This window comes from Amblyraja radiata, chromosome 19, assembly GCF_010909765.2.
Source record: "Amblyraja radiata isolate CabotCenter1 chromosome 19, sAmbRad1.1.pri, whole genome shotgun sequence".
Lineage (NCBI taxonomy): Eukaryota > Metazoa > Chordata > Chondrichthyes > Rajiformes > Rajidae > Amblyraja > Amblyraja radiata.
Window position 1 is genome coordinate 8,332,143 of NC_045974.1, and position 18,680 is coordinate 8,350,822.

Genomic DNA, 18,680 nt, shown 5'->3' on the forward strand with positions numbered 1-18,680 from the left:
AGTGGATAGATCTGATCAAATATAGTCTGAGGGCCTCCAATGATAGTGGTTCAGGACCACTGTCTAATTGTGGTAGGATAGTTCAGTTGAATGATAACAGCAGGTGATAACAAAAGGTGGTTTTATGCTGGTTTTATATTCTTTGTTATGTATCTGCAGGTGGTTTGCAAGTATATCGAAAACCCGGTGCTATTTGAGAGAGATGACATAGAAGGGCTCGTTAAATTTGACATTCGCTACATTATCCTCCTCCATTCAGTCCAACCGTTGGAGCTGTATGCGTACAATGTATTCTGGCTCCGCTTTTCCAACAGGTATAAAGGCTTTCGTTAAGTTTAGAGATACAGCGCGGGAACAGGCCCTTCGTCCCACCGAGTCCGCGCCGACCAGCGATCCCCGCACATTAACACCATACTACACACATTGGGGACAATTTACACACACACACCAAGCCAATTAACCTACATACCTGTACATCTTTGGAGTGTGGGAGGAAACCGAAGATCTCGGAGAAAACCCACGCAGGTCACGGGGAGAACGTACAAACTCCGTACAGACAAGCACCTGTAGTCGGGATCAAACCCTGGTCTCCTGCGCTGTGAGGCATCAACCCTACCGCTGCACCACCGTGAACTTGCTTTTTGCCTGCTTTATGCATAGAACTTAACACAACAGTACGGATCGACACGAAATGCTGGAGTAACTCAGCGGGACAGGCAGCAACTCTGAAGAAGTGTCTCGACCCGAAACGTCACCCATTCCCTCTCTCCAGAGAAGGAATGGGTGATGTTTCGGGTCGAGACACTTCTTCAGACTGGCTTCGATTTGTTCTTTTCGTACCTTTCATTCATTTGTTCCTTGTACCTTTTCTTACCTCTAGTTTCCCTCTCCGCTGACTCTCAGCCTGAAGAAGGTTCTCATCCCGAAACATCGCCTATTCCTTCTCTCCAGGGATGCTGCCTGACCCGCTGAGTAACTCTAGCACTTTGTGTACATCTTCGGTGTAGACCGGCATCTGCAGTTCCTTCCTACAAATAGAACTGTATAGCACAGGAACGGGCCCTTCAGCCCATAAGTCCGTGCCGAACATGATGCCGAGTTAAGCTGATCTCATCTGCCAATACATGATAGAAGGAGTAGGCCATTCAGCCCTTCGAGCCATCACCGCCATTCAATATGATCATGGCTAATCATCCAAAATCAGTGCCCTGTTCCTGCTTTCTCCCCCATATCCCTTGATTCCTTTAGCCCTATGAGCTAAATCTAACTTTCCTAAACACCACTATCGTATCTGCCTCCACTACCACCCCAGGCAGTGCATTCCCAGCTTTCCCAACTCAGTTACAACTCCATTACTGTGTCACAAATGTACCCAGTTGCTGTTGGTGAAGCCAAAAAAAAAATGTCATTGTTCTTTCTTTCAAAAAAAATAAAGAATGATAGATTTCTAAATTGATGCACAATCTGGTGAGCTGATTACATGTTGGGGACTTGGTTATTTTCTTTCAAATTGGGGATAAACTAATGGGAGGGAAAAATATGCCTTCAATTAAATTGCATGCTCATCACTTGTATTTGCATGTTTGATGATAGACTGCGTGTCAAGGTTTTTTTAGTAAAGTTTAAATTTTTTAAAATTATTTCAATTATAATCATATGACGAAAAAATAGGAAATCGTGTTTGCTCCATTTTTGTAAGTGATGGGTGCTGGAACTACTAATCGCCAACTCAGCAGCCTAATGGTTTCCTGCCAAGAGGTCTGAAATAGTCTCTCAGTAATGGTGGTAGAACACAGAAGAGTACAGAAGATAGACACAAAAAGCTGGAGTAACTCAGTGGGACAGGCAGCATAAGGTGCATGAGAGTCACGGCCTGTTTTTATTGTCATCTTTACTTTTTTTGCATATCTTTCATTCATTCTTCTCTATCTCTCTACATTGTCGTCTATATCTCTCGTTTCCCACATCCCTAACCAGCCTGAAACATAGAAAATAGGTGCAGGAGTAGGCCATTCGGCCCTTCGAGCCTGCACCGCCATTCAATATGATCATGGCTGATCATCCAACTCGGTATCCTGTACCTGCCTTCTCTCCATACTCCCTGATCCCTTTAACCACAAGGGCCACATCTAACTCCCTCTTAAATATAGCCAATGAACTGGCCTCAACTACCTTCTGTGGCAGAGAATTCCACAGATTCACCACTCTCTGTGTGAAAAATGTTTTCCTCATCTCGGTCCTAAAAGATTTCCCCCTTATCCTTAAACTGTGACCCCTTGTTCTGGACTTCCCCAACATCGGGAACAATCTTCCTGCATCTAACCTGTCCAACCCCTTAAGTGGGTTGGACTGAAGAAGTGTCTCGACCCGAAACGTCACCCATTCCTTCTCTCCAGAGATGCAGCCTGTCCCGCTGAGTTACTCCAGCTGTTTGTGTCTATCTTCGGTTTAAACCAGCATCTGCAGTTCCTTCCTACAAATAGAAGAGTACAGCACAAGAACAGGCCCTTCGGCCCACAATGTCTGTGCCGAACATGGTGCAGAGACCAACTCTTATCTGCCTGCACATAATCCAAATGCCCCCATTCCCTGCATATCCATGTGCCTGTCCAACGTTCTCTGAACTGCCACTATCGTCTCTGCTTCCACCAACCCTGGCCGTGTCTTCCAGGCATGTAAACACAAAACCTGCTCTGCACTTAAGGTCATAAGTGATAGGAGCTGAATTAGACCATTCGGCTCATCGAGTCTACTCCGCCATTCAATCATGGCTGATCTATCTCTTCCTCCTAACCCCATTCTCCTGCTTTCTCCCCATAACCTCTGACACCCGTGCTAATCCCATCTTCTTTAAACTTTACCCCTGTCACACCCTAAAGTGCTGTCCTCTGCTGTTTGAATTTTCCATTCTGTGCTCAGGGTGCATTGTGTCAGGGACAGTAATAAAATATTTTGATATTTTCCTTCTAATTTTCCAGGCCTTTCTCCTTGGATCATCTCGATGACACTCAAAAGCATTTCACAGTCATGAACTACGCCGATGGAATTCCGCTGAAGCAGGCAAGAAGTTGTTTTTGATTTTTCGCGTTCATTGTGTGGTTTGGGCTTTTTTATTTTTGGGTTTTTCTTCAAATTTCCTCCGCCTTCTTCCCTCTCCACTAAGTTCCCGCCCGCATGGTCGGTGCAGTCTGTACCTTGTCCCAGGCAGCTTATGCGTGTGATTCTTGCTTGTGCAGCTAAGTGTGTTCGGGCTCCCCGGCCTTGACATCTTATTGGGGTGACACAGCGGTAGAGCTGCCGCCTGGCAGCGTCAGAAATCCAGGTTCGATCCTGATTACCAGTGCTGTCTGTGTGGAGTTTGCACATTCTCTCTGTTACATAGAAACATAGAAAATAGGTGCAGGAGTAGGCCATTCGGCCCTTCGAGCCTGCACCGCCATTCGATATGATCATGGCTGATCATCCAACTCAGTATCCCATCCCTGCCTTCTCTCCATACCCCCTGATCCCTTTAGCCACAAGGGCCACATCTAACTCCCTCTTAAATATAGCCAACGAACTGGCCTCAACTACCTTCTGTGGCAGAGAATTCCACAGATTCACCACTCTCTGTGTAAAAAATGATTTTCTCATCTCGGTCCTAAAAGATTTCCCCCTTATCCTTAAACTGTGACCCCTTGTTCTGGACTTCCCCAACATCGGGAATAAACTTCCTGCATCTAGCCTGTCCAACCCCTTAAGAATTTTGTAAGTTTCTATAAGATCCCCCCTCAATCTACTGAATTCTAGCATGTACAAGCCAACAAGTTACAGCGTGGGTTTCCTCCAGGTACTCCAGTTTCCTTCTCATATCCCAAAGACGTGCAGGCTTATCGGATATCTGGCCTCTGTCAATTGCCAGGAATGTGTGGAAAGTGGGATAACATCGAACTGATTTGATATAATAATAATAATAATGGATGGGATTTATATAGCGCCTTTCTAATACTCAAGGCGCTTAATGGGCGATATGGGCGATTGATGGTCAGCGTGTGCTCGGGGTGGGCCAAAAGGCCTAGTTCCACAATGTATATCACTCTAAATCTTCCCCAGTGGTTTAGTGATACAGTGTGGAAACAGGCCCTTCGGTCCATCAAGCCCAGGCTGACCAGCGACCACCCCGTACACCAGCACTATCACCCTGGGGACAATTTATAATTTAATCAAAGCCAATTAACTTACAAACCTGTACGTCTTTGGCGTGTGGGAGGAAACCGGAGCACCCGGAGAAAACGCACGCCGTCACAGGGACAACGTGCAAACTCCATACAGACAGCGACCGTAGTCGGGATCAAACCCGGGTCTCTGGCGCTGTGAGGCAGCAACACTACCGCTGCGCCACCGTGCCTGTGCAGTTGCTGGTTGCGAATGAGTCGTGGTTTCTGTTGACGGCTGCTCCTCTCTCGCAGAGGATCTGACGCAGAAATCTGTCTTTATGCAAAGTTCCCCCCCGCCCCACCCACCTCCAATAATGTACAATCAATGTCGTTATGAAAGCAAAGCTACTGGTTGCAGTGATTGTCCTGCGCTGGATCTCAGCCCGGGGCGCCTGCTGCTTGCAGCTGCTTGCAGTGATTGAAGAAAGACTGTTGTACAGTCCTGAAAATATATAATGAATCAGTTACACTGAAAATGTCTAAAGGGGAGAACATCCAACTTTTTAAACTCTGGTGTGATTTAAAAAAACAAAAACATTTTGGGCTTCAGAGGTACAGCTCGGAAACGGGCCATTCAGCCCATCGAGTCCGCGGTTACCAGCGATCACCCTGTACACTAGCACCATCCTACATACTGGGGACAATTTTGCTTGGAAGCACCCTAGACTGTGGTCCTCCCCCCACAGAGCCTTGGCGTTGGCTGCACCGAGCTTCAGCGCGTCGCTCAGCACGTACTCCTGCAGCGTGCCAGTCGGCAAGATTCCCCGACGGGCATCCCGCTCTGCTGGGAGACCGACGGGTTTTGGGCCGACCAAAACGCGTCTTTCATCGAGTTGATGACCTTCCAGCAGCACTCGATGTCAGTCTCTGAATGTGTCCCTGGGAACAGTCCGTAAATCACAGAGTCCACACTCTGCAAAGAGTTGGGCAACCATCTCCTCTCCATAGCAGCCGTCCCGAGGGCCGCGTGCGCTGGTAGTGAGGTTCCGACGGTGCAGGAAGGATCTGACTGGGAGGGCCCCCCCCCCCCTCACCGCCAGCCAAGCCAGGTCTTGGTGCTTGTTGGTGAGTTCTGGCGATGAGGCATTTCGCCAGACAAGCTGGGCAGTCTGCTCTGGGAACCACGCCGCCGGATCCATGGAGTCAAAAGACAATAGACAATAGGTGCAGGAGTAGGCCATTTGGCCCTTCGAGCCAGCACCGCCATTCAATGGGATCATGGCTGATCATCCCCAATCAGTACCCCGTTCCTGCCTTCTCCCCATATCCCCTAACTCCGCTATTTTTAAGAGCCCTATCTAGCTCTCTCTTGAAAGCATCCAGAGAACCTGCCTCCACCGCCCTCTGAGGCAGAGAATTCCACAGACTCACCACTCTCTGTGAGAAAAGTGTTTCCTCGTCTCCGTTCCAAATGGCTTACTCCTTATTCTTAAACTGTGCCCCTGGTTCTGGACTCCCCCAACATCGGGAACATGTTTCCTGCCTCTAGTGTGTCCAAGCCCTTAACAATCTTATATGTTTCAATGAGATTTCCCTCTCATCCTTCTAAACTCCAGAGTGTACAAGCCCAGCTGCTCCATTCTCTGAGCATATGACAGTCCAGCCATCCCGGGAATTAACCTGGTAAACCTACGCTGCATTCCCTCAATAGCAAGAATGTCCTTCCTCAAATTAGGAAGGACATTCCATGCAGTGCCTGCAGGACGTTCTGTGCTGACCCCTGCCCGATGGACTTGTGGTCAAAGGTATTGGTTCGGTAGACCCTTGCCACGAACGACAGAGGGTGCGGCAATGTCCAGCTGGCCGGCACATTGCATGGCATCTGCGCCAGGCCCATCCTTCACAACACCGGGGACAGGTAGAACCTCAGCAGGTGTTGGCACTTAGTGCCCACGTGCTTGGCATGTAGCCTTCCCCCTTTTATTTTTAAATTAATAAACTTTATTCAGTGTAAGAAAAAAAAAAACGTTCCTGTGCAAAGATTTCTTCTGACATTCTCGGAGGCTGTACATACACTCAATGTGTCTACACAACTCTACCCCACTCCCTTGCCGCTCATATGGCCCCCTGGCGTGAAGTCCCTTCCCTTGTTTAACGGGCGTCTCCACCACACTCTGCCCCTCAATGTCCAACAGCGGAAGGACCCTAGACTGTGGTCCTCCCCCACAGAGCCTTGGTGTTGGCAGCACCGAGCTTCAGTGCATCCCTCAGCATGTTGGTTATGTCATAAGTGATAGGAGCTGAATTAGAACATTTGGCCCATCAAGTCTACTCCGCCATTCCATTATGGCCGATCTATCTCTCCCTCCTAATCCTATTCTCCTATCTTCTCCCCATAATCCCTGACACCCGTTCTAATCAAGAATCTATCTATCTCTGCCGTAGAAATATCCACTGACTTGGCCTCCACAGCCTCCTGTGGCAATGAATTCCACCGATTCACCTGCATACTGTGTACGCAAACTCCTGCAGTCTTCGCCCAGCTCACCGAGTTTCCCTTTCTCGTTATTCTGCGGGCATTTGCTGTGAAAGACTGGCCTTTTATACTTTACCCGCACAGCCTGTGGAACAATGTTTGACCCAGTCCCAAACATCCCCTGAGTTTAAGCTGTCCAATCCGCCTGCCTTTCCACCAGGTCAAACCTGTGACCCTTGCTGCCTCTGCCACTGTTTTTCATTGCAGGGCCTTTACCTGTTTTATTGGCATTCCGAAGATATGGAGACGCGATGCCCTTGGTCAATCGCTATACTGCCTGACTGCACAAACCTCAATCCCCCCCCTGCTGTTTATTATCTTATCAAGGAATGCTACTAATGTGCAGGAAGGAACTGCAGATGCTGGTTTAAACCTGAACACAGACACATAAAGCTGGAGTAACTCAGCGGGTCAGGCAGTCTCACTGGAGAAAAATAATAGGTGACGTTTTGAGACGAGATCCTTCTTCAGACGGAGAGTTTGAAGAGTCCGGGGTGGGGCACAGAGAAAGGAAAACGAGAGTGAGAAAAACGGAACAATGATAAGATATGCAAAACAATGGTAAGATATGCAAAACAATGATAAGATATGCAATGAAAGATATGCAAAAAAGGACCAATGATAAAGGAAACAGGCCATTGTTAGCTGTGAGCTAGGTGAAAACGTGTTACGGACAATGCAACTCAACAAGATGGCTTTGAAACCAGTACTGAGGCTGAACTACAGTCTGAAGAAGGGTCTCGACCCAAAACGTCACCCATTCCTTCTCCCCTGAGATGCTGCCTGTCCTGCTGAGTCACTCCAGCTTTTTGTGTCTATCTTTGAAACTAGTACAATGACTGTGGGGGAGGGACGGGGGGTGGGATCTACTGATGTACTTAGCCCTAGGTCTCCCAGGAGTGGGTGACAGAAATGTCTTGCTATAACTGCGAATAATTCCCTTATCATGTGTCCACACTGTAAATGGGTTGATTGTAATCATGTTTTGTCGTTCCGCTGACTGGTTAGCATGCAACTAAAAGCTTTTCATTATGCCTATGTACACGTAACATTAAACTAATCTGAACTGAATAGTGATACTTTAATTTGGTTCGGGAAGGCTTAGCATGTGTGTTGAACAAGTCTCATGTTTAATTTTACTAAAGGATTGGAGCTAAACATTCCTCGCACCTTTTCGCATCTCGGTTCCCTCTCCCCTGACTCTCAGTCTGAAGAAGGGTCCCGATCCGAAATGTCACCTATTCCTTTTCTCCAGAGATGCTGCCTGGCCCGCAGTGTGAACTGTGAGTAGGATGCTATGAGAATGGCTGACTTGGACAGGTTGGGTGAGTGGACAGATGGATTGTAGATGTAGTTTAATGTGGATAAATGTGAGGTTATCCACTTTGGTAGCAAAAACAGGAAGGCAGATTACTATCTAAATGGTGTCAAGTTCGGAAAAGGGGAAATACAACGGGATCTGGGGATCCTTGTTCGTCAGTCAATGAAAGTAAGCATGCAGGTACAGCAGGCAGTGAAGAAAGCGAATAGCATGTTGGCCTTTATAACAAGAGGAGTTGAGTACAGGAGCAAAGAGGTCCTTCTACAGTTGTACAGAGCCCTAGTGAGACCACACCTGGAATATTGTGAGCAGTTTTGGTCCCAAATTTGAGGAAGGACATTCTTGCTATTGAGGGAGTGCAGCGTAGGTTTACAAGGTTAATTCCCGGGAAGGCGGGACTGTCAAATGCTGAAAGAATGGAGCGGCTGGGCTTGTACACTCTGGAATTTAGAAGGATGAGAGGGAATCTCATTGAAACATATAAGATTATTAAGGGTTTGGACACGCTAGAGGCAGGAAACATGTTCCCGATGTTGGGAGAGTCAAGAACCAGGGGTCACAGTTTAAGAATGTAAGCCATTTAGAACGGAGACGAGGAAACACTTTTTCTCACAGAGAGTTGTGAGTCTGTGGAATTCTCTGCCTCAGAGGGCAGTGGAGGCCGGTTCTCTGGATACTTTCAAGAGAGAGCTAGATAGGGCTCTTAAAGATAGTGGAGTCAGGGGATATGGGGAGAAGGCAGGAACGGGGTACTGATTGTGGATGATCAGCCGTGATCACATTGAATGGCGGTGCTGGCTCGAAGGGCCGAATGGCCTACTCCTGCACCTATTGTCTATTGAGTTACTCCAGCTTTTAGTGTCTATCTTTGATGTTCCTTGCTGTACGGGGTTTTTAATGAAAGTGCAACTGAACCATCCTACCACAACTGGAGAGCAGTCCTGAACTACCGTCGGCCTCAGCGGTGACCCTCGGACTATCCTTGATCGGACTTGGTTTAAACTGAAGACAGACACAAAATGCTGGAGTAACTCTGCGGGACAGGCAGCATCTCTGGAGAGACGGAATGAACGACGTCTCAGGTCAGGGCCCTTCTTCAGACGCAAAGCATGAAAGTTGATCAAAGTTTACCAAATAATTTTGTTTTAAGTTAGTGAGATTGCACTTATTTCGTGAATGTAAATCCCTTATAACTAAAAATCTCTCCACAATATCAATGTGTTTCTGCTCATTGTACCTGTATACCTGGCTAATTATTCACAGATCCACTACGATGACTTCATACCAATGTTTGAGAAGCAGTACCCCAAGTATTCCTGGGCTGGTGTACAGGTAAGTTTTAGTGCTTATATACTTTCCCACGAGTCTTTTTTACAGTACCCTGTTTCTTAAATGGATTTGTGGTGTTTTGGTTGCAGTAAAAGCCATTTAAACTGCTGATTGCCAACGTATGAAATGCCATGCAGACACAAGGAATCGCAGATGCTTGTTTACAAAAAACAAAACACAAATTACTGGAGTAACTCAGCGGGTCAAGCAGCATCTCTGGAGAACATGTATAGGTGACGTTTCGGATCGAGTCAAGGATCCTGACCCGAAACATCGCCTGTCTGAGTCTGAAGCAGGGCCTCGACCCGAAAAGTCACCTATTGCCTTTCTCCAGAGATGCTGCCTGGCCCGCTAGGTTGCTCCAGCATTTTGTGTCCTTTTCAGTATTAAACCAGCATCTGCAGTTTGTCGTTTAAACATTGTAAGGGAGGTAGATAGATTATTGCAAGTTGGCTCTGATCTCATCTGGATGGTGCAATTAATTTGATAAGAACCAAACGCTCATTAAATTGGTGATTGATTAAGATTTGATTGCCGTTTACCTGCTTAATTGCAGTCGCTTGCTTTGGCTTTGAAAGGGACACGTGTCAGTTTGGCCGATTGTCGTGCAGTTTGGCAGGCGGGCACCCCACTCTAATGATCACTGCTACTGATGGTATCTGACTGAGTGCACAAGTCTGCATTATTCCTGCATCCAATTAAAACTCCACTGTATGCATTGGCCGGGGAACCATCAAAGAGCAGCTTCTTACCAGGGAAGTTGTTCTTCATCTTGATTGCTGGCTTGTTTACCCCCAGGAGGAGGAAATCGAGCCGTCGATCTAAGGACAAGCCGTGAAAGGGTTTTTTTACTCTAAAAGTCGGACCCGAGCAGTTTGTCGCAGAACAGATTGAGATCAAGCTCTCGAAGAGGGACACACAAAATGCTGGAGTAGCTCAGCGGGGCAGGCGGCATCTCTTGGAGGGAAAGGGATGGGTGACGTTTCGGGTCGAGACCCTTCTTCAGACCGGGAGTCAGGGGAGAGAGAGGCAGAGAGATATGGGAGGGCAAGGTGTGAAAGTGAGAGATCAAAGGGGACAAAGTTTAAAGGAAAATGTAGAAGAGATCATTGTTGGATGAGGGGAAGGTGACAACGAAGCAGACAATCAGGAAGATTTAATCAGGGGGACAGTGGAAACGAGACCTCACTTTGGGAGCTGCGGACGTTAGTTTAGATTTACAGTGCTTGTTTAAATTATCATGCTTTATTTTTAATTGTCTACCGTATATCGTGTTGTTACTTGCGAGCAAAGCACTAAGGCAAATTCCTTGTGTGTGTACATTCTTGGCTAATGAAATGTATTCAATTCAATTCAATCCAATTAGAACTTGTTTTTTAAAAGTATTTTAATGAAATATGGCGTTATTCATGTACGAGCAGGTCCGCAGCTTGCAAAGAGGAAGGGAGGTGCAATCAATTGCACATTACATTGCAAGATTCAAGATTCAATTTAATTGCCAAACGTACCAATTGAGGTATAGTGAAACCATCCATCAATCAATCAAGCAATCAATCAATCAATCAATCAACCTGTATTATTCTTTAAGAAGGAACTGCAGATACTGGAAAATCGAAGGTACACAAAAATGCTGGAGAAACTCAGCGGGTGCAGCAGCATCTATGGAGCAAAGGAAATAGGCAACGTTTCGCTCCCGCTGAGTTTCTCCAGCATTTTTGTGAACCTTTATTAGTCATCTTGCAAAGCAGCAGTTGTACAGTGCAAAATGAGAAGACGTTTCCCAGGGATTACCAGAGCATCACACATAAAACTTAAACATTTCACACATAAGTAAAAACAACCCGGGTCCTGATAAAAAAAACAGTAGGAATAGTGGGGGAAAAAAGTGCAGGTAAAAAACAGCAACATTAAAATACAAGTAAGAACAGTCATAAATTGTCCAGGGCAGCTGATTCAAGTGGCCAGTGCCAGATTGTCAGTGCAAAAAGCAGCCGAATCAGGTGGAGTGACTGTTTAGCAGCCTCACAGCCTGTGGTAGGAAGCTGTTTAGCAGTCTGGTTGTCCGGACTTTGATGCTTCGATATCTCTTGCCTGATGGCAGGAGATCCAGGTGTGTGTGTGGAGGGGGTGCAGTTTGTCCTTAGCTATTCTCAGAGCTTTTTTCAGACAGCGGCTCTGGAACAGTTCTTGTAGGGAAACGCCAATGATCCTCTCTGCTCCCCTCACTACCCTCTGCAGAGCCTTCCTGTCCGAGCAGTCGCAGTTGGAGTACCACGTGTTCATGCAGTACGTGAGTACAGACTCCACCGTGCCCCTGTAGAAAGTCCTGAGGATGTTGGTGGGGAGTGAGGCCTGGTTGAGTTTCCTCAGGTAGTGCAGTCGCTGATGGGCCCGTTTGACAATCCCAGTGTTGTTCCTGGACCAGGTGAGACTGTCTGTGATTTGCACTCTGAGGAACTTTATGCTCTCCACTCTCTCCACCGTGGTGCCACTGATGTTGAGGGGTGTGTGTTTGGGCTGTGTCCTCCTGAAGTCGACAATCATCTCCTTGGTTTTGTCGACGTTTAATTCTAAGTTGCCGCACCGGTCCACTAGTTGTTTCACTTCCTCCCTGTACATTGTTTCATCCTCTCCACTGATGAGTCCCACCACGGTGGTGTCATCTGCAAATTTAATAATCTTGTTGTCCCTGAATCTGGCAGCACAGTCGTGTGTTAGCAGTGTGAACAGCAGCGGGCTGAGCACACAGCCTTGAGGGGAGCCGGTGCTCAGCGTGATCGAGCCTGAAGTGTTCGTGCCAACACTGCGGACAGACTGTGGTCCAGAAAGTCCAGGATCCAGTGACACAGGGTGGTGTTGAGGCCCAGCAGGGTTAGTTTCTCCACAAGTCTCTGTGGGATGATGGTGTTAAAAGCTGAGCTGAAGTCAATGTACAGGATTCTGGCGTAGGTCTTTTTGTTTTCCAGATGAGAGTACTGTGTGCAACGTGGTAGAGATGGCAACTTCTGTAGAGCGGTTGGGGCGATAGGCGAACTGGAGGGGGTCGAACGATGAGGGGAGGCTGGCAGTAATGTGAGGTTTAACCATGCGTTCAAAGCACTTCATTACTATAGGGTTTAAGAAGGAACTGCAGATGCCCCCTCCCCCCTCGACTCCATTTAAGGACCCAAGCAGTCGTTCCAGGTGCGACAGAGGTTCACCTGCATCTCCACCAACCTCATCTATTGCATCCGCTGCTCTAGATGTCAGCTGATCTACATCGGTGAGACCAAGCGGAGTTTGGGCGATCGTTTCGCCGAACACCTCCGCTCGGTCCGCATTAACCAACCTGACCTCCCGGTGGCTCAGCACTTCAACTCCCCCTCCCACTCCGAATCCGACCTCTCTGTCCTGGGCCTCCTCCATGGCCAGAACGAGCACCACTGGAAATTGGAGGAACAGCACCTCATATTCCGCTTGGGGAGTCTGCATCCTGGGGGCATGAACATTGAATTCTCCCAATTTTGTTAGCCCTTGCTGTCTCCTCCCCTTCCTATCTCTCCCTCAGCCCTCTGGCTCCTCCTCCTTTTTCCTTTCTTATCCCTGCCCCCACCCCCCATCAGTCTGAAGAAGGGTTTTGGCCCGAAACGTTGCCTATTTCCTTCGCTCCATAGATGCTGCTGCACCCGCTGAGTTTCTCCAGCATTTTTGTGTACCTTTCATTACTCGGGGACAGGGCGGTAATCATTTAGGCAGGCCACATCTGATTTCTTTGCTATTGGGATTATTGTGGATGTATCATACAGCCATACTAAGTAAAAAGCAAAAAATACACTCAGCACATAATATAAAGTTTAACATAAACTTCCACCACAGTGGAATCGACATTCCTCACTGTGATGGAAGGCAATACAGTTCAGTCATCTTCCTCCTTTGTCCAACTGTGGTCGGGGGCTTTGGGTTGTTGAATGTGAATGAAACCTCCACCTTCTCCAGGCTGAATGATGCAAGGGCCCCCTGTCACAGTTTATATTGTGTTATGTTGTATTTTCTAATTGTGTTATTTGCTTCATTGTCACTTTGGCTGCAGGAGGAGATATACAAATCGTTTGTTGAGCTATTTCAAGTGGCCACGGCTAAACCTGCCCCCTCTGGGATCTGCAACTACCCGTCATCCCGGGCAATCTATGCCGTCGACCTCATGCTGAAATGGGACGCTGATGATGATGGTAGGTTTAGTTTGCGTTGGGAGATACAGCGCGGAATACGGGCCCTTCGGCCCACCGAGTCCGCACCAACCAGCGATCCCTGCACACCAACACTATCCTACACGAACGAGGGGACCATTTACATTTACACCGAACCAATTACATTTACACCGACCTGCACGTCTTTGATCGAGTGTGGCAGCCTCGCCAGCAACTGTCTGTCCTTTCATCCTTTTTATTATTTTTAGTTTGTCTAAACGTTTGTTTTTGGAGGTCTTTTAGTCTTTTTTTATGTGGGAGGTGGGGAGGGGATGGGGGAAACCGTTTCCCAGTCACAACCTGGTCGAGGATGTGTCTTTTCTCTGAGCCGCATATTCGCCCCCCCCCCCCCCCCCCTCGCAGCCTACCAACTGGATTGGCGCGGCCTTTCCTGCCGGAGACCGGCCAGAGCTTCAGCAGCGGCGTAGCACTGAATTACCATCGCGGAGCGGGCGATGCCTTGCCGGGGATCGCCGTGTTGGAGCTCCGGAGTGTTGGGCCTGCCGACTTTAACACCGTGGAGCTGTGGTTTGCAGAGCTTCTGGCAGTGCTGACTTTAACATCGCGGAGGCCTGGGATCTTTCGCTAGTGTTGGAGCTCCGCCCGGCTCGGCTTGTGGACTTCGGAAGCCGCGGTCTCCGGTAGGAAGCGGCCGATTCGGAAACTCCGAGCCGCTGAGAGTGTTCTTCCGTTCCGACGCCGGAGCTCCGATCGTCCGATCATCCCGGCGAGAGGGCCTGAAACATCGGGCCGCCGTTGCGGCGACTGCGGAGGCCTCTTAGGCCCCAACCACGGGGTGAACGAGGGGAAGATGACTGAACTTTTCTTCCATCGAACGTGTCCAAAGACAGGCCGCTCGATTTGTTACTAACACCTATGAGAGAGAAGCGAGTGTCACCAAACTTCTGAAATCTCTGGGGTGGAACCCTCTCCAAGACAGACGTGAAGCTCACCATTTGACCTGTTTTTACAAAATGTTAAATGGTCACCTTACATACATTACAAGACCTACACCAACCGCAAACCAATTAGGAGCAGACGAGGGCATTCGATCCAATTTGTGATCCCAGCTACAAAGACAGATGTATACAGCAATTCGTTCTTCCCCCGCACAATTAAAGCATGGAATAATCTCCACCCAACTATAGTTACCCAACCAGATGCAACTAAATTTAAAGTAGCTCCTTCTTCCCAATAACCCTTTCTGGCTTAAGTCCTCCCTCCACCACCTCCAGTTTAAATTCCATTTGGAATATTTTGGAGGACCAAGAAACTTTGTTGCCTTCCCTCACAGTGGGAAACGTTGATTCCGCTGTGGGGGGATGTTTTTATGTTTTATCTTAAATTCTGTGGTGTTGTATTTATCTCATTTGTGTGCTGCATGGTAACTCAAATTTCACTGCACCAATTGGTGTATGTGACAATAAATGTCCTTTTTCCTTGTCCTTTGTGTGGGAGGAAACCGAAAATCTCGGAGAAACCCCATGCGATCACGGGGAGAAGGTACAAACTACACAGATACTGTACGGAGACTCTAGCGCTGTAAGGCAGTAGCTCTACCGCTGGGCCACCGTGACGCCCGTGTTTACTTTTAAGATACCAAATACCAGGTGTTCTTTCTCGAGGCCTTTTGTCGTCACAGCTAAGACCAGAGGCAGCATCCCTAGAATAGATAAGCATGCAGCATTGAGAAGGCCCTCCGGTGCAGGCTCGAAGGGCCAAATATCCTCCTCCTGCACCTATTTTCTATGTTTCTTCCAGCCCAACCATCGCCAACACCCATTTTCATAAATCCTGCACCATTCCTTATTTATTCCCCCAGATTTGATTATGTACACCTCAGGGACAATTTATCCCACGAGATTGGGCAGTAAGTTGCTGCCTCACAGCGCCAGAGACCCCGGTTCGACCCTGACCACGGGTGCTGTCTGCATGGAGTTTGTACGTTCTCCCTCTGACCCGGTAGGTTTTCTCCGGGTGCTCCCAATTCCTCCTGCACTCCAAAGACGTAAAGGTTTGTAGACTAATTGGCTTCGGTAAGTTGTAAAGGCATTCCTAATGTTCGTAGGTTAGTGTGCGGGGCGATCGCTGGTCGCCGGGGGGGCTTGGTGGGCCGAAGAGCCTATTTCCGCGCTGTATCTCTAAAGTCTAAAGTGTTGTGGCCTCTCCTAAAATGTATTTGTCAATTTGATTCTTTAAGGCTGCATAACAAACAGATTTTAGACACAAAATGCTGGAGTAACTCAGCGGGACAGGCAGCATCTCCGGAGAGAAGGAATGGGTGACTTTTCGGGTCGAAACCCTTATTCAGACTGAGAGGCAGAGCAGAGGAAGACTAGAGATATGGAAGGGTTAGGTGTGAAAACAACAGATCAAAGCAGGTGATGGTCAAGGAAAAACATAGAAACATAGAAATTAGGTGCAGGAGTAGGCCATTCGGCCCTTCGAGCCTGCACCGCCATTCAATATGATCATGGCTGATCATCCAACTCAGTATCCCGTACCTGCCTTCTCTCCATACCCTCTGATCCCCTTAGCCACAAGGGCCACATCTAACTCCCTCTTAAATATAGCCAATGAACTGGCCTCGACTACCCTCTGTGGCAGGGAGTTCCAGAGATTTACCACTCTCTGTGTGAAAAAAGTTCTTCTCATCTCGGTTTTAAAGGATTTCCCCCTTATCCTTAAGCTGTGACCCCTTGTCCTGGACTTCCCCAACATCGGGAGCAATCTTCCTGCATCTAGCCTCTCCAACCCCTTAAGAATTTTGTACGTTTCTATAAGATCCCCTCTCAATCTCCTAAATTCTAGAGAGTATAAACCAAGTCTATCCAGTCTTTCTTCATAAGACAGTCCTGACATCCCAGGAATCAGTCTGGTGAACCTTCTCTGCACTCCCTCTATGGCAATAATGTCCTTCCTCAGATTTGGAGACCAAAACTGTACGCAATACTCCAGGTGTGGTCTCACCAAGACCCTGTACAACTGCAGTAGAACCTCCCTGCTCCTATACTCAAATCCTTTTGCTATGAATCAAATCCTTTTGCTATGAATCAAATCCTTTTGCTATGAATGTGTTGCAGAAAATGTTGACTGGTACATCGTTGGCTGAGAGGAAGATGACAACGATGCATACAAAGTCAAAGTTTATTCTTCACGTGCACCCGAAGGTGCAGTGAAATGAATTTGCCAGCAGCGATACACTTGGAAAAAAACACACAATACACAATCGAATTTAACACAAAGATCCACCACCGCATTCTTCACTGTGGCGGAAGACAATCAGTAAAATTAATCAGGAGGACAGTGAAACAAGTCTGAGAATTAGGGTGAGGGGAGGAATGGAGGGGGAAAGCAAGGGTTACTTGAAGTTAGAGAAAGGTTGAACAAGATAGGTCTTTATTCTTTGGAGCACAGAAGGTTAAGGGGGGACTTGAGAGAGGTCTTTGAAATGATGAGAGGAATAGACAGAGTTGACGTGGATAAACTTTTGCCATTGAGAGTAGGGAAGCTTCAAACAAGAGGACATGATTTGAGAATTAAGGGACAAAGGTTTAGGGGCAACATGAGGGGGAACTTCTTTACTCAGAGAGTGGTAGCTGTGTGGAATGAGCTTCCAGAGGAAGTGGTGAAGGCAGGCTTGTTTTTATCATTTAAAAATAAATTGGATAGGCATATGGACGGGAAAGGAATGGAGGGTTATGGTCTGAGTGCAGGTAGATGGGACTAGGTGAGAGTAAGTGTTCGGCACGGACTAGAAGGGCCGAGATGGCCTTTTTCCGTGCTGTAAATTTTTATATGGTTAGAGAAATCAATATTCATGCTTAAAATAGGCACAAAATGCTGGTGTAACTCTGCGGGTCAGGCAGCATCACTGGAGGAGAGGAATGGGTGACGTTTCAACAAGCGGGTGTGTTTGTTTTCCAGGAAGGCGGATCATGCAGCCTCAGATTCTGGAGGTGAACTACAACCCCGACTGCGTGCGAGCTTGCAAGTATCACCCTAGCTTTTTCAACGACGTGTTCAGCGTGCTGTTCCTGGAGGAGGAGGCCGGGCACAACGTCACTCTCTTGAGCTGATCCCGTTCGCAATTGTCCCCGACCGCACGGCGCACATTCTCGGGAGAACTTGCAGCTTTGAGGCGGGAAACCGGTCGGCAGGTGAAAGACGGCACCAAGTAACGGGGGCAGAATTGGGCCATTCGGCCCATCGGGACTACCCCGCCATTCATCGTGGCTGATCTTATCATTCCCTCTCAACCCCCTTCTCCTGCCTTCACCCCGGACACCCGTACAAGTAGGAAGATACAGATGTCAGGCATCTAGAAATTGAATGAACTAATAAGTTTATTGGCCAAGTATTCACATACAAGGAATTTGCCTTGCTGCTCCGCCCGCAAGTGACAACATGACATACAGTGACAGTTAGCAATGACACACAAAACATTAATAATTAACCATTAAAATCCTGCACATTAACACCTTTCACATCGTTGGAATTTGAGTTTAAGCCTATTTTCAACTTCTATCACAGTGCCTTTCGTGGGGAATAAAAGCCCTTTATGGGACGGTCATGATTTACAGGTGGTTTGACAATCTCGCATTAAATAAAGAATCTTGCATTGGTGATTTGCGTGGTTTCTTCCCAGGATTAAATGTTGAAGAACAGAAATGTTTCATGTGTAGGAAGGAACTGCAGATTCTTGTTTAAACCGATGACAGACACAAAAAGCTATAGTAAGTCAGCAGGTCTGGAGAAGGGTCTCGAACTGCAACGTCACCCATTCCTTCTCTCCAGAGATGCTGCCTGTCCCGCTGAGTTACTCCAGCATTTTGTGTCAATCTTCAGGTTCGACAGCATCTCTGGTGAGGAGGAACAGGGGACGTTTCGGGTCGAGACCCTTTTCCATGGTCAGGCTTGCAAGCTAATTCTTCAAAGATTGGTTCGTCATGAGTGGTGACTAAGGACCAGTTACTGTATCAGGGATATTGTGTTGGTCGTGTCATGAGGTTTTACAACTCAGGAACAGGCCCTTCAGCCCACCAAATCCATGCCAAACCTTTTGCCCAACTGCACTAATCCCAAATCATATGCATTGTGACCCTATCCTTCTAAGCCTTGCCTCTGTAAAC

The 18,680-nt window shown here is 47.6% G+C and overlaps 1 protein-coding gene across 1 annotated transcript in view; it reads left to right on the forward strand.

Moving 5' to 3' along the window:
• The window catches only part of ttll12 (tubulin tyrosine ligase like 12), a 39,990-nt gene extending 21,816 nt beyond the window's left edge, over nucleotides 1–18,174 (forward strand). The window contains exons 10-14 of the mRNA XM_033037610.1: nucleotides 160–314; nucleotides 2,979–3,060; nucleotides 9,257–9,325; nucleotides 13,392–13,530; nucleotides 17,476–18,174. Of these exons, the coding sequence (XP_032893501.1) occupies nucleotides 160–314; nucleotides 2,979–3,060; nucleotides 9,257–9,325; nucleotides 13,392–13,530; nucleotides 17,476–17,627 (597 nt within the window). The 3' untranslated portion in view covers nucleotides 17,628–18,174. The remainder of the gene's footprint in view (nucleotides 1–159; nucleotides 315–2,978; nucleotides 3,061–9,256; nucleotides 9,326–13,391; nucleotides 13,531–17,475) is intronic.
• Nucleotides 18,175–18,680: the final 506 nt, after the last annotated feature.